Genomic DNA, 16442 nt, shown 5'->3' with positions numbered 1-16442 from the left:
AAAAGTTATAAATTGTTATGCTAAAAGTTTACTTGGCTGTGGTCTTCGCGCACTGCCGTACTACACACAAAACGTGAGAACACACACCAGAGGAACAATGAAAGTAGTCGAGTAATTTTTAGAAAAAACAGTTTGTACGATGGAATAACAACATTTTATATTGTAAATTTTAAAGATGGAAAAAATTCCTGTTTGTTTCCTTTTTTGTTTCTGTTTTTTTCCTATGCTGTCAGGAACCGTTATGTCTGACGGGGGAAAAAGCGAGAAGGGACGTTTGCCCTTACCTACTTAACAACCCCGCTAATGGCGAAGCCATGCCAAACCAGTGACCAACAAACCAACTTAGGCAGCCATCCAAGTAGGCCCCCTGCCAACCGATGTCGTTTGACCGTCAGACCGCGGCGAAAGGGTCCCCCATCGGCGGGTGGCGGCCGTGAGGTCGCGTCTTGTGGAACGGTGACAACTATATCAGAGTACACTGCAGCATGCGTTGCGTGCAATACCTCGAACGGCCGCACGTTTTCGTGGTATTTTGTCGTCTGGTTCGCATGCTCGTAACCAGATATAAATACCTCTCCTATCAAGTAGCTCTGCCGTCTTGACCAAAAAAAATACCTCCTTTTCTCGCTTTCGAGAGAAATTAATGCCTGTAAGCGGTGACAACATACCTACATACCATACATACATTCATACATTCAGATTAGGCTGTGAAACAACTGTGTCGATCGGCTTCATTCATTATAATTGTGTTCCAACATAACAACAACAAACACTTCTTGGGAATAAACTAGGTAAGGAATGGTGGATGGGCGGGTCTGGTGGGTGGCGCTGAATGGCGTTCTGCGGTAGTTGTTTTGGGCTGCTAAGGGGTGTACATTGCCAGTGGAATCTCTCACACTGTAATGAGAGTGACAAATTTATCTCTTTAACATGGATGATCATTGTAACCCTGTATATAAGAATAAACTAGCCACGTAGAATTGCCTCCACGGTTAGTAATTGATATGGCTTGTCGAGTTGATCTTCCGTCCTTGTATTTGTTTTTCTATTTTATAGCGCCCGGCGTCCATGCTGACCTCGTACAGTACGTTGTTTCGAAATGCTATCGCTGTTGGCCGACTTTTACTTTCGTGGACCATTCTCAGCGATTCCAGGGAGTTCCATGTCCCCTCTCGTACATTAAAACTGGTGCGTCTAACTAGCACTCGACTCGTTCTCTTACGACTATATGCGTTGAGTCATCATGGCTTTTATATCAGCCAACCTTGCCTTCTACGCAAGTAAATGCGTATACCCCTGGCGCATTCTTAAAGTTCTACACAGATTGGTACTATTCTACGTATTCACGTACGAATTAATTCGGGCATTGTACACACAGTTTATGAAACTCGTTAAGCGGTGGTGGGGTGGTGGTTTGAAGAGTGATAGGTAGGAAAAGTGCTTTAATTAGTATTTCGCTAACACTCTTGTGTATTTATAAACATGGTGGTTTGAAAACTATTTTTCCAGTTTAATACGAAAATTGAGAATAGCCGCCGACCTAGATTGCTTCACTCACCGTAATACGTGTTGCAATGTCGTTCATCCATTGCGCTCTTTCTGCTTGGTCAACCAGCGTAGACTCTTATGCAGCTGATATCTCGGGTGCTGTCACGGCTGTTGTGATCGTTGCCACCCCATAAATGTGTGTACTAATGCATTGTTCGTGCGTTATCCGGCGATCTGCAGATTTGCTGAATCTCGGGTGCTGTTTCTGGCGTCGTCGATAACCAGGTGGTACAAGATAAGTTCTGGCTTATTTGCGCTGTAGCGGCGATCTCATTGTTCGTAGCATTTTCATACACAATGCTCGTCTGGCGAAAACGGTAACACTTCATTCCCACGTCACAATAGTCCAATAGTCATAGGTTTTCGTCTTCTTTCTTCTTCTTCTTCTTCATCGTTCAGCTGTCTTCACTCAGTGTTTCTCTCGACTTTCGTGCATCGTAGTGTAGCACTTTGCGTGTGTCGCAAAGGGAGACGAAGATTCTTTGGTCAAACGGCGCCAAATGTAGCTCTAAGATGTATCGTAGACGGTAACTCGTAGATAGTAGACGTAACGATGATGCAAACGGTAAACAACTTGTAGCTTTATTCCACCACACGACGAATTAGTGACAGTGTACACGTGCCAACGGCAGTCCGGGACTCTCCGTTCTCTCTAAACCCTCTCTTTTAAGCTGTGAACGCGTGCCCGCGTTCCACTGCCTTTCCTGATTTATGGTCTGGCTAGTGGCTGCAATGACGCTGGGGCCGGGTGATTTATTGTTTGGGGGTTCGATGCCTCCTTGACCAGTTCTCGGACTGTCATTACGACTCGCTTACTGCTTGCCGTTTGCCTTCGGCCTTGTCTAGAGTCGGGCGAGGCCGTTGGCCGGCGCTGAGACCGGCCGTCCCTTCTAAATTGTCGGACGCCTTCTGTCGCCGTTCCTGTTCCCACGGTACGATATTTCTGCACTACACACACACACACACACACACACACACACGTCTAAGCACACACGCACGTATCTATCCTGCAACAATATGAAACTAAACATAACTTAGAGCACTCGGAGAGCACAAACATAATTATGTATTTGACTACTTTTAGTGATTGTAGCTTAGACCCAAATAATCGAAAAGATAGAAAGGCCAGCGATTTCTCAAAACTTTTGCCGTTTTCGCTAACTTTAGGTTTTGGGGGTACCATTTCTGGAACTCCTTCGCCTCTGGAGTTCTAAGCAATCTGATAAGAGCCGTACTAGTTAAAGGAGAATCAAGTAAGCACTGTATATATATGAAATAACTTGATAGAAGTCTATATCGTATTCTACGCCATGATTATTAGTCATTCCTTGCAGTATATATTATGTAACCGCGATTCGATATCTTGAAGTCACTGTACTAGGCAATTTGTATAACGCAGAATTCTAAAGTATAGTATATATATATATATATATATATATATATATATATGTATATATGCATATATAAACACGAATATACGAACAACATGATTGAACTATCGTTTTCATCCAGCTATCACCAATGACGCCATGTCGATTTGGCATGTCTGATGTCTGGTGGTCCGAATGCTGTCAGTGGAGATGTTCCTGCGACTTGGATAGGCTAGCAGCCGCCATTCGATCAATCTGCACATGCAAGGCGCTTTTTGGATCTAAACAGCACCGATGCCGTGAAGTTGCTCGGCTCAGAGCAGGAGTGGCGAGATAAAGAGCGTCTACGACGATTTCCTCAATAAGCAGGCCATAGGTAGAAAATTTAGAGCGAGAAACACATAAGCGCGTACGGGGCCTACACATACACACGCAAACACACGCACGCGCGGCGCCCGCGCGCACACCACACACACACACACACACACACCACCACCACACACACACACACACAAATGCAATGATGCACACACACACACACACACACACAACACACACACACACACCACACGCACACCACACACACAACCACCACACACACACACACACACACACCACACACACACACACCACACACACACACGCACGCACCGCGCACACACACACACACACATACGCACACACGCACACCCGACGCACGCACGCACGCACGCACACACACACAGACACACACACACAAATGCAACTAGACAGAGGGCACTCAAGAGAGTGCATACCTCCGCGAGCGTGTAACATGTATACATGTGTATAACAGCTGGCTCGCTGCTGGCTGCTGCTGACTGCACGCCCTAAGGCGAGCTGCTGCTGACTGGACGTCCTAAGGCGAGCTGGTGCTGAATCGATCGCGACCAACGCGGTGTACAATGTATACAGTTTATAACAGCTGGCTCGCTGCTGGCTACACAACACACACGAACACACACACGACACACACACGAACACACACACGAACACACACAAGAACACACACACGAAAACACACACACGAACACACACACGAACACCACCACGACACACACACGAACACACACACGAACACCACACACGAACACACACACGAACACACACACGACAGTGATCACATACCTCCCTGCAACTCCGTTGCGCGGAGGTAATGATGCACACACACACACACGCACACACACACACACACACACCACACACCACACACACACACGCGCACGCGCACGCACACGCACACGCACACGCACACGCACACGCACACACACACACAGCGCACATACGCACACCCGCACACCCGCACGCACGCACGCAGCACGCCACGCACGCACGCACGCACGCACGCATCACACACACACACACACACACACACACACACACACACACATTACGACAATAGCACGCCGCCGCCACCGCCACCACCACCACCACCACCAGCAGCAGCAGCAGCAGCAGCAGTAACAACAACAACAGCAACCGCAGCAGCAGCAGCAACAGTAGCATCAGCAGCATCAGTAGCAGCATAAGCATCATCATCATTATCAGCAGCAGCAGCAGCAGCAGCACAGCAAATCACAGCAGCAGTAGCAACACGTCAAGGCAGCAGCAGCGGCACACCGCAGTGGCACACAGAAACCTATTTGCTTTCCAAAACGCAGTTATTCGATTCAAAAATCGATTGAAATTACCATAAAGCATTTATTCTGTCGTTGTAATCGTGCAACGTCTTAGCCTAGCATCACTGCTACAGATGTGTTGGAGAGCTGGAACTACGCGAGAAGCCATGGAGATCGAACCCCGAACAACTGATAAGCATACTGCAGGCAATGGTTCGTCAAGATGCATCTGAACAGAGAAAGAAGAAGCCTGCTATGTCAGTTGACGACGCCCTGAATACAATCACTTCACCACTGACCCCAATCACTAGGTATGCAACTTACCTAATCACTCGCTCGAAGGGTGTGTAAGACCTTGGAGTAATCATTCTGACCGAATGATTACTCCAAGGTAAGACTAATAGATGTGATAATATAGCTTGTGATATAGGCTCTCACCTTGCACTATGCAGACTATATATAATATATAATATCCAGTTTTCCTAGGTGAGGGTTTTCTACGCGCGTCAATGCGTCTGCTTACACCCAAACCTCCCAGCGAAACAATAAAGCACACAATTTGTGTGTATTTCAATGATCAGGAGGATCCTCAAGTGGTTGGTTCCAATAGGACAAATCAACGTTTCACAAAGGGAAGCGACCAAGAACTGCGCAGTGTTGCAGATGGACAAAATGCGGCAGGGTTACACGAGATTGGCTCAACTTATGGTATCACAGGTAGGATTCGCACAAATAAAGGCATATTTGATCGTAGGCACGATTCCATGGGTCGAGAATTTGCGTACTAACTGCAGTTGATTGGATGCAGGTTCTAAAGAAAGTTAGAAAATACAATAACTGTTGACATTTGTTTTGCTTCGTGCGAAATATGAATTCGATCATTTCATCTTCGGCAAAAGGCCTGTACTGGTGTAATAATAATCTACAGATACTTTACAACCTATACGCACACCGATCGTGGCATTACGGTGACTACCTATTTGCGTTGCAGATGACAACATCAGTCAACATGGCGTCTATCGTCAATATGTCTATAGCGTTTCATCGCACCGTCATCTACTAGTGTAACTTACCGAGTCGATCTTAGCATCCCGATGATATGTTTCAGACGAGAATTCCTGACGCTGATCTGATCTTCTTCTTCACGCACGATGAACTCGGAGAGCTGCTGCGAACACGCTCCGCGAAACTCGTCCGCAAGGCGCAGCGCCGCCGCAAGATGTTCCCCGCGTTAAGAGCAATAAAATTCCCCGAATTCAGCTTCGGCTATCCAACGCCAATCCAAGACATCGCAGAAGAAGAGACGCACGATAATGTATCGTACAGGTTGCAAGGTAGTGATTGCGCTAATTTATTGAAGAGAAGGATGTTGGGGATGCGGATGAGGATCGTATGCGAGGATGCCATTTACGTACACGCACTGGTTGATGAGCGACACCTTGTTCTCTGTAACTTCCGGCTCCGCCGTGTCCTCGCGAGTTCCCGTGACGTCGGCACCTCGGCGACGTAGCGCTTAAAGTAAATGACGTAGGGACGATGTTAAGCACGCAAAAGAGAGCGTGGTGACGTGGTGCACAACGCAAATTCTGACCTTACTACTTCGTTGGAACGGCACTGCCCGCCTCAGTTCCATTCATACCTTATAAGGTATAGCGATTGGGACATCGCCACCTCGGCGACATAACGCCTAAAGTAAATGGCCTAAGACCGATGTTACGCATTTAAAACAAAGCGTGGATGCCGAACAGTTTGTGCGCATTGCAAATCCTTTCAATTTGATTGTGAATTGTGATTCAAAATTTTCACTTTGGTCGCAGCATCCCGCAGCAATTTTCCCTATGGCAATATACATGAACTGGTTGCAAGCCAAGATAAATACCTTCGGCCGATCTTGGGCATTCAATCGACGTCACGTGTGCATTGTAAAATCCCATCTACAAGATTCACTTTGCTAGCAGCATCGCGCTCCTGATTCCGCGTATGCTAATTGTACATGAAGATGGCGCTCGCGCGTTGGTCACCCACCTATCACTGCCAAGATAATTTTCTTCGGCCGTTCTCACACGTTCAACGGCCCGGAAACCGGACCCTATCATAATAATATCTAATTTATTATTTATTAAATAAATCTATGCTGAGATACTGAGATGACTGCCGAAAACTGTATAATATAGCTTGCTGAGAGAGAGAGAAGGGTGGGAGACTGAGAAAAGGCGGTAGGGATGATAGCTGAGCGGCTGTAAAAGAAGCAGGAGGTTGAGCGAGGGACAAGGGGCAAGGGGAAGGACGGGAGGGGGTGAAGTAGGTGTTTTACACGCTACAGGCTATAGGGCGCGCTCCTAATTATAAATACAGGTCTACTGATAATGATTTATTACATAAATCAATGCTGAGAGACCCCCTAATCATAAATAAATTGTCATCACAAAATATAACTCTTCTGGTGAGATATTGCGCATGCTCTAACACACGAACGTTGCCAGATTGTGTACTGATCATGACTGGTATATGCAGCGCGGACCTTACATGCCATAACATACCATATAAGATCTTCTTCTTATTTCTTAAGTAAGGTCTACTGATGGAATGTTATCATATAAATCTATGCTAGGATAACTCCTCTTCATTTCAAATGCATAATTATTGCATAATATTAATTTTCTCGAGAGATATTGCGCATGCGCGAACACCGTTATTAAATCACCGAGTTGCACTCTCTCCCTTTTTCTCTTACCCCCTCTTTCTCTTACTCCCCCTCTCTCGTTTTCTCGCGCGCTCTCTCTCTCTCTTTCTCGCTCGTTCTCTCTCGCTCTAGTGAAATGAGCAATTTCAACAAATTAATATAAATGTGTAATGACGTACGCGCTTAATACCTGCGGCATTATGCCGCTACGTGGCGCGCCTGCTCGGCCACAGTAATTGAGTGGCAAAGCAGAGGTTACAAGCTTTTTGCAGCTTTTTTTCACAACTCCAAGAAAGAGTTCTGCTGTCGCCCTCATCTCAGCGATGATCACCCCTACATATTCAATAATGATCCCGACCTAAACAATGCCCCCCCTGTACATAGTCATGTGATAGTCAGAATGAAGGCAGTACATGTACTCAAAAGTACCTCAAATACCATTTCCCACACTCAGACACGTGCCGCAGAAACGCGCGCGCAAATGGTCTCCCTCTGGGTGGAGGGACACACCCCTGATTGCTGTTTTCTGATTGGCCACTTGGCAAAAAACGTCCAACACGCCAACTCCGAGTTGGCAAAATTAGAACATGTTCTAATCTTCCAACTAGTTGCTATCGATCGGTTGGACGCGCAACTTTTGCGTTTACACTGACGATTGTCAGTTGCGAAGTTTCGAAGTTGGTACAATTCGGCGATTCTCCAACACAAAGTTGGCAGTTTAAACCCATGCAGCTTTAGCTGTAATGAATACGCGCATTTAAACGCTTTACTTTAAGCCTGGGATATAGGCCCTACCATGAGAATTTATTCGCACGTCCGCACGTCCGCACGTCCGCACGTCCGCAGCGAAAATATCAAACATGTTTGATCGCTGCGAATTTCGATGCAGATGAAATTCGCAGCGAAATTCGCCCGTGCATTAGCGGACACACCATGCGAATTTCGCTGCGATTTTACAATCGCTGAGGACGTGCGAATAAATTTGCATGGTGTGTCCCCCGCTTTAAGAGAAGAACCACGAATTTATGATACTACAGTCAAACATGTGTTAGCAACCCCCTCTATAGAACGACTACCTGTCTATAAAGGCCAATTTCTGCGATTCCCGTGAGAGGGAGTTATACAGTGGAAGCACCTACATAAGGAACTGCCACCTCTCCATAAAGCTGACTTTTGGTGCTCTTCTTGAGTGGCTGCTATACACAGGTTTAACTTTGTATGAATGCTACGTTTGTTAATATGCACCTACGTACACCCATGATCTAACCAGTTGGCCCAATTGCCCGTTGAACCTTAAGTGGTTATAGTGAGACCGACTTTACCAATAAAATGTATTAGCGTCAGTTGCCGAAAAACCATGGCATCGAATAACGCGAAAAGTAATATTTCCCATCTCGTCTATACAGTTAGGTTATAGAGCAAACAGGTACACTTCCTTCAACTCCACAGAGGACAGAAAAGCTTTGATGGAAATGGCTATTTTTGGGAAAACTGTTTATCCAGAACTGGTAGACAGCATAGAAAGACGATTTAGCAGTGCCCGAAAATCCATACTGCAGAAATTGAAGGCCGACGTGAATAGCTTCTACCTTGTAAGTATATTAGCACTGTGCATCCCTCTATAGTAACGTCTATAGCATAAAGACCTATACGATGAATAATTTGATTGTATGTGATTAATTGTATTCAAACTAATCTTAGTACATTCAATAAACTTGCGTTACGAATTGCGCTGAAATACAATTGTCTCATTTGTTTTATACCTCTGACTTTTAGGCATTCAGAAAGACCAGAAGCACGAGTAAATTGGCAGTGAAGTATGTGGAAGCCTTAGAGCTAGACCTATCTGTGGACAAGGCTGAGACGTTGTATGCCGCCATTGACCAAATCTATCGCGCATGTTACGTGGTAAGTAGCTATACTACTAAACTCATTTAATTAGGGGGCACGCACAGGCACGCAACCGCACGCGCGCACACACACACGCACACACACACACACACACATGTACACACACACGCGCACACACACACACGTACACACACACACGCACGCACACACACACACACACACACACACACACACACACACACACACACACGTTACCACACATACACGCCGAACACACACACACACACACACACACCCACACACACACATGCCACACAGCGCGCACACTAACATATGCATGATGCACCACACAGACAGCACACACACACCACATGACACACACACACACACAGCACACACACAGCACAGGCACCACACACAACACGAGACACACACGCCGACGCACCGCCCGCGCGCGACTGCACGCACACCACGCACGCACGCACACACACACGACACAGCCACACACACCATCACATACAGCACAACACGCACGCACGCCACGACGCAACGCCACGCCACACACACACACACAACGCACACACGTCTAAGCACACACGCCACGTATCTTTCCTGCAAACAATATGAAACTAAACGATAATTATGTTAGTTTTTGACTTACTTTAGTGATAGTAGCTTAGACCCAAATAATCGAAAGATAGAAAGGCCAGCGATTTCTCAAAACTTTTGCCCGTTTTCGCTAACTTTAGGTTTGGCGGGTAACCATTTCTGGAACTCCTTTCGGCTCTGGAGGTTCCTTAAAGCCAATCTTGATAAGAGCCGTACTAGTTAAAGGAGAATCAAGTAAGCACTGTATCATATATGAAATAACTTTGATAGAATGTCTATATCGTATTCTACGCGCCATGGGATTATTAGTCATTCCGTTGCAGTATATATTAGTGTAACCGGATTCGGATATCTTCGAAGTCACTGCTGACTAGAGCAATTTGTATAACGCCAGAATTCTGAAAGTATATATATATATAGCGTATACTATACTATATGCTATTGTAAAATGTATATGATGGCAGTATATTAAACAATCGATATAACGCAACAACATAGATTGAAGCTACTCGTTTTTGATCCAGCTCATCACCAATGGACGCCATGTCGGCATCTGGCATGTCTGATGTTCTGGTGGTGCGAATGCCTGTCAATGGAGACTGCTCCTTGCGAGCTTGCGATTAGGCTCAGCAGCCGCCATTCCGATCATAACTGCCCACTAGCAGGCTGCTTTTTGGATCTAAACAGACACGATGCCGTGAAGATTGCTCTGGCTACAGAGCAGAGTGGCGACGCATAAGAAGCCGTCTACGACGATTTCCTCAATAAGCCACGGCCTATACGGCTAGAAAGATTAGAGCGAGAGAATCGAGCACTAAGGCGTACGGCGGGCCTACCACATACACACGCCAACACACGCCACGCGCCGCGGCCCGGCGCACGAACACACACACACAACACACAACACACACACCACACACACACAACACAACAAATGCAATTGGATGCACACCACACACACGACACACACAACACACACACACACACACACACGACACCAAATGCAATGAGTGCACACACAGCACACAACACACACACCATCCACACACACCACCATCAGCAGCACACACCACACACACACCACAGCCGCACACAGCACACACACACACACAGTACGCACACACACACACCACACACCACACGACACAACGACGGCTACGCACACACACACACGCAACACACACACACACACACACCGGAGCACACGCACAATCCACGCACGCACTGCGGCACACACAACACACACACACATACCGCACAACACGCACACCCCGCCACGCAAGCACGCCACGCACGCCACACACACAGACACACGACAGCGACAAAGTCGTCAAACTAGACAGAGGGCACTCAAAGAGGAGTGCATTAACCTCCGCGAGCGCCGGTGTAACATGTATACATGTAGTTATAATCAGCTGGCTCGGCTGCTGGCTGCTGGCTGGACTGCACGCCCTCAAGGCGAGCTGCGGGCTGACTGGACGCCCTAGAGGCGAGCTGTGCTTGAATCGATCGCGCCAACGCGTGTAACATGTATACAGTGTATAACAGCTGGCTCGCTGCTTGGCTCACATCACACACATCGAACACACACCACGAAACACACACACTAAACCACACACGTACGAACACACACACGAAGCACACACCACGAACCACACACACGCTACGAACACACACACGGAAACACACACACGAACACAGCACACGATAACACACACAATGACGAACACACACCAACCACGAACACACAACCACGAACAGCGATCACACATTACCTCTCCCTGCAACTCCGTTACGCGCGGATGGTACATGATGGCCGACACACCACACAACACGCCAGCCCGTCCTAGCGGGCATTGCACACACACCACACACACACACACACGACACACACACACACGGCACGCACGACGCACACGCCACACGCAACACGCACACGCACACCGCACACGCACACTACACAACAAGCGCCACAGTACGGCACACACGCACACACGCACACACGCACGCACGCACGGCCACGCAGCGCACGCACGCACACAGCACACACACACACAGCACATTTAGGACAATACCCGCGCCACCACCACGACCAACCACCACCCGAGCAGCAGCCCAGCAGCAGCCAGCAGCGCAGTCAGTAACATAACAACGCCCCAGCCAGCAGCCAGCAAAGCGAGTAGCATCAGCCAGCGATTCAGTAGCAGCAAAAGAATGTCCAACAGTAGCCATCAGCTGCATCTAGCATCAGCATGAAGCATCATCATCATCATCATCATCATTCATCCATTTCATCATCAGCAGCCAGCGCCATGCAGCCAGCCAGCAGACAAGCAAAATCACAGCAGCAGGTAGAAAACAAACGGTCAAGGCAGCCAGCAGGCCGCACCCCGCAGTTAGCACACAGACAACCTATTTTTCTTTCCAAAACGGCAGTTATTCGATTCAAAATCGACAATGCATCAATAAAGCATTTCATTCTGTTGTTTGGTAATCGGTGCAACGTGCTTGAGTACTTAGCATCACTGCTACAAGATGTGTTGGAGAGCTGGAACTACGCGAGGGAAGCACATGGCAGATCGAACCGCCGGAACAATGCATGAGCACACTGCAGGCAATGGGTGCCGTCAAAGGATGCATCTAAACAGAGAAAGAAGAAGCCTGCTATGGTCAGTGGACGACGCCCTAAAATACGATCACTTCACCACTGACCCAATCACTACGGTGTGTTAACTTACCTAATCACTCGCCTCGAAGGGTGTGTAAGACCTTGGAGTAGATCATTGTCTGACCAAATGATTCACTCCAAGCGTAAGCACTAAAGATGCTGCATATAGCTTGTTGATATGAGGCTCTCACCTCGTTGACTTGCCAGACGTATTATATTAATACTATAATATCCAGTTTTCCTAGTGGGAGTGTAACGCCTATAGTGCTCCAACTTCCCAGCGAAACAATAAAGCACCAATTGGCGTGTATTTCAATGGATCGCAAGAATCCTCAAGTGCGTTAGCTTCCATAGGGACAAAATCACAACGTTCACAGGAGGGTAAGCGACCAAGATACTGTGTGTAGTGTTGCCAGATGGACAAAATGCGGCCAGCGTTATACACGAATTGGCTCAACTTAGTGGTATCACAGGTAGGATTTCGCACAATTAAAGCCATATTTTGATCGAGTAGGCCACGATTTCCAAGGGTTTCGAGAATTGCGGGACCAACTGCCCGAGTTGATTGGATGCAGGCCTTCTAGAAGAAAGTTAGAACAATACAATAACCCTGTTGACAATCATCTGTTTTTGCTTCGTGCGAATGATATGAATAGCCGATCATTTCATCTTCGGCCAAAAGCGCCTGTACTGGTGTAATAATAATCCCTCAGAGCTACTTATACCAACCTATACGCACACCGATCTTTGGCGCATTTCGGTGACTACCTATTTTGCGTGCAGCGATGAGAACATCACGCAACATGGCGTCTATCGTCAAATATCGTCTACAGCGTTTCATCGCGCATCATTCTACTAGATGTAACTTACCCGAGTCTCGGATGCTGTAGCATCCCGGGATGATGATGTTTCAGACGAGATTCCTGACCGCTGATCTGATCTTCTTCTTCAACGCACGCCATGAGACTCGGAGAGCTGGCTGCCGAAACACGCCATCCGCGAAACTCGTCCGCAAGTCGCAGCGCGCCGCAAGGATGTTACCCCGCCGGATTAAGAGCAGTAAGAATTCCCGAACTGTCAGCTTCGGCTATCCAACGCCAATCCAAGACATCGCAGCAAGTGAACGAGACGCACATAATGTATCGTACAGTATGCAAGGGTTAGTGATTGCGCCTAGATTTATGATGATATGTATATATATAATTACTATACATATATTATATCAAGAGCGTATAAGAAGGTATACCTTTCTTTATACGCTCTTGATCTATATCTCATCTCTCTCTCTCTCTCTCTCTTCTCTCTCTCTCTCTCTCTATATATATATATATTATATATATACTATATATAATATTGTTGTATTCATCAGAGTTATATAAGCAGATACGAACTCCATTCGTTTCACAATGCGGCAAGAAACCCTGCCGGTCGAAGCTTTGGTGCGTCACTTTCCGCCTGTAATAGAACACGCTTGTAGAATACATTTTTAGCTTATTTATTAATAAAGAATCACGCCCGTGTCATGCTGCTGATTGTGAAGGTTATGGCCGGTGCTCAGTCACGGCGAGTCGAGTGCCGCCAGTTACGCGTGTAGGAGTGTGGCTACGGTCGGCCGCCATGCGCAACGCCATTCAGGCTGGAGAGCATCCTTGATCACGACGTTACAGATGTAGGACTTGATGCCGCTCCCCTACTATTGGTTCATCGGTGGGACTGGGTTACCGAGAAAGGGTGGTGACTCTCGTGTCGCACGGGTAAATTACTAACTAAACTTGTGTCTCTACCAAATGTTCATCGTTATAGTGCTATCAGGTAATTCGGAGTCGCACGCGCCGTATACGTACAAAAACATGTACGTTATATCTACGGAATGGTATGCGATCATAGCTCGTTGATCTGTGTTTAATACCTGCTGCGAAAGCGCCCTTACGTTTAAAACACCTCGTCTACATTGGTTTCGCATTGTTGGTTTGATGGTGATATTTCAGGAATGCCGTCAGTAGCGATGGTGGAGTACGGGCTTGCCATGCATCGTCAGTGCCAAGGAAATGGCGATGACAATATTTAAAAATGGTAAGCAGGATAACCTATACAATTAACCGCCTATATAACCGCATTTTGGTTTGCATGGAAAGTAAGATGGTTCGTCAACAACTCGCGATAATTATTCTAGATTTACAACGTCTCATTAAATACACCGTTCTTTCATGTCCGCTTCTATCTTCTAGGGGACGAAGCCATTCTTAACGGAACGCACTGGCTTATAGAAAAGGCGAGATAAAGAGGAAACCCTCGAACCAGGACAGGTATAGCAGTATAGCACTCTTTGCCAATACCCATAGCAAATGCTTACAGTTTACATTACTGAAATGTTAGAAAACAAAACGCCATTAAAATTTATAAGTGAAACTATATATAAAGTTGTTCAGGTCCAAACTTTGTGGTGTTCGAGCATAAATTAGAGAACTCCGCCAGCCTAGAGGAAACTAAATATTATTTTCAGAATAGCAACGTCTAGGAAAATATTTCTTCAAAAAAGTTTAAACAAAACGTTAAAAATGTATAAAAAAATTTATTATCAATAGATGCGTTACATTTATTAACATTATACATCACGTACGTGGTGGAATCCATGGTGGATACCATGAACGGCCAGTAGGCCGAATGGATAAAGAATCGGGTCCTAAACCATTGATTTCTCGCGGTTCGACAATAGCCACCCCGGCGAAATGCTTTGTTTGTTTCACTTTTGCGACTGTTTAAGTCTAGCTTCTGCGTTACTTCAGTCGTTTAATTTCAAAATTGAAAATTTTTTTACCACATTTAAAGTTTAAGTAAAAATCCAGAATAGCAACATATGCGTAGATGACTAATGATAGACATTGCGCTCTAAACAGAGGAGGATATGCCTCCGACCCTGAGATTGGAGGATAAAAATAGACCGCCCACTTTTCCATTTTTGGAGGATAAAAAATAGAATTTCGTGACGTGTTCATTATTCACCGGGCCATAGCCGCGCGTGCAGATATTTGCTAATTAATTAGACTAATCGCGCTTCCATAGCACTCAAAAATTCACAGAGATTTGGAAGGGCAAGACAGCTGTGTCTATAATAGCCAAGAAATCTAGTAGAAATGTATAACTCAAATCGTTTCGCGCTTCATATAATAGTTATACGGCGTTTCCTACCCGTTCACTAGCATGCATAGCGTATCGCGGCGGCGACGCTGGCGGGTTTATTTTTATTACCTCAATCACAGCGTCGGAGCGAAGTTCCTCTGTTTAGACGCAAATTAATGGATGAAGGCGCAAACTGAGCGGGAACACTTTCACGCGAAGGCCCTATGTAGGTTTACAGTATCGAAATATTTCGGTATATAAGTTCATTTCCATATCCTTATCATTTTTGAGCTTTTTTTTTTTATGACTTATTATCTCTCCTTGATTTCTTATTATTTCTTTACTGTTGGGATCGAAGATGGGATGGGATAGCGCATGGCATTCGCCCGCGATCAAGATGGGATGGGAACTGGGATGGCACCAATGTGCATGGCTGGTCCGCATGGGATGCGGATGGTATGGCATTGCGATGGGCGAACTGGGAAGCGCGTGTCCTGCTCCTTCTTGGCCGATTACTGGGATGGCCGGATGGGCATGGCATGCCGTTCGGTGGATGGGAGTGGGCATGCCGGATTGGCCATGGAACTGCGCGATCGGCATGGCCATGGATTGCTATCGGATTGTGACCTGCATGTAGATAACTACGTCTAGATTTTTTTGGTATTTTCTCCCTTTCACCAAGCTGCGTGCCACCCACACTGAGAGGGTAACGGCTCAGCTGATCTCTCCCCGGCAACGTCCGGCCGGTATCCCGCTAGTTATATATTAAAAGTGAGAGAAGTCGTGAAAAACCTGATCATAAGTTGATTACTATAAAATAATGCTTTGATAACATTCTGCTTAAGACATAGCTGCCGGCATACAAGCCACTATCGCAATCACTATCGACCCCTATGCATTTCATTTATCACATTATTAGGATTAAAGGTTTGCACCCAGGTGATTAGCGATGTCAT

At 46.4% G+C, this 16442-nt stretch overlaps 1 protein-coding gene across 1 annotated transcript in view; it reads left to right on the top strand.

Moving 5' to 3' along the window:
* LOC106820986 overlaps nucleotides 1-10264 on the top strand; it is a 39710-nt gene extending 29446 nt beyond the window's left edge. Inside the window, exons 16-19 of the mRNA XM_014825604.1 lie at nucleotides 8645-8830; nucleotides 9015-9146; nucleotides 9839-9910; nucleotides 10223-10264. Coding sequence (XP_014681090.1) covers nucleotides 8645-8830; nucleotides 9015-9146; nucleotides 9839-9910; nucleotides 10223-10264 — 432 coding nt within the window. The remainder of the gene's footprint in view (nucleotides 1-8644; nucleotides 8831-9014; nucleotides 9147-9838; nucleotides 9911-10222) is intronic.
* Nucleotides 10265-16442: the final 6178 nt, after the last annotated feature.

This window comes from Priapulus caudatus, unplaced genomic scaffold, assembly GCF_000485595.1.
Source record: "Priapulus caudatus unplaced genomic scaffold, Priapulus_caudatus-5.0.1 Scaffold55, whole genome shotgun sequence".
Taxonomy (NCBI): domain Eukaryota; kingdom Metazoa; phylum Priapulida; class Priapulimorpha; order Priapulimorphida; family Priapulidae; genus Priapulus; species Priapulus caudatus.
Note: the sequence above shows the minus strand (reverse complement) of the source record. Positions and strands in the feature narration are given on the sequence as shown.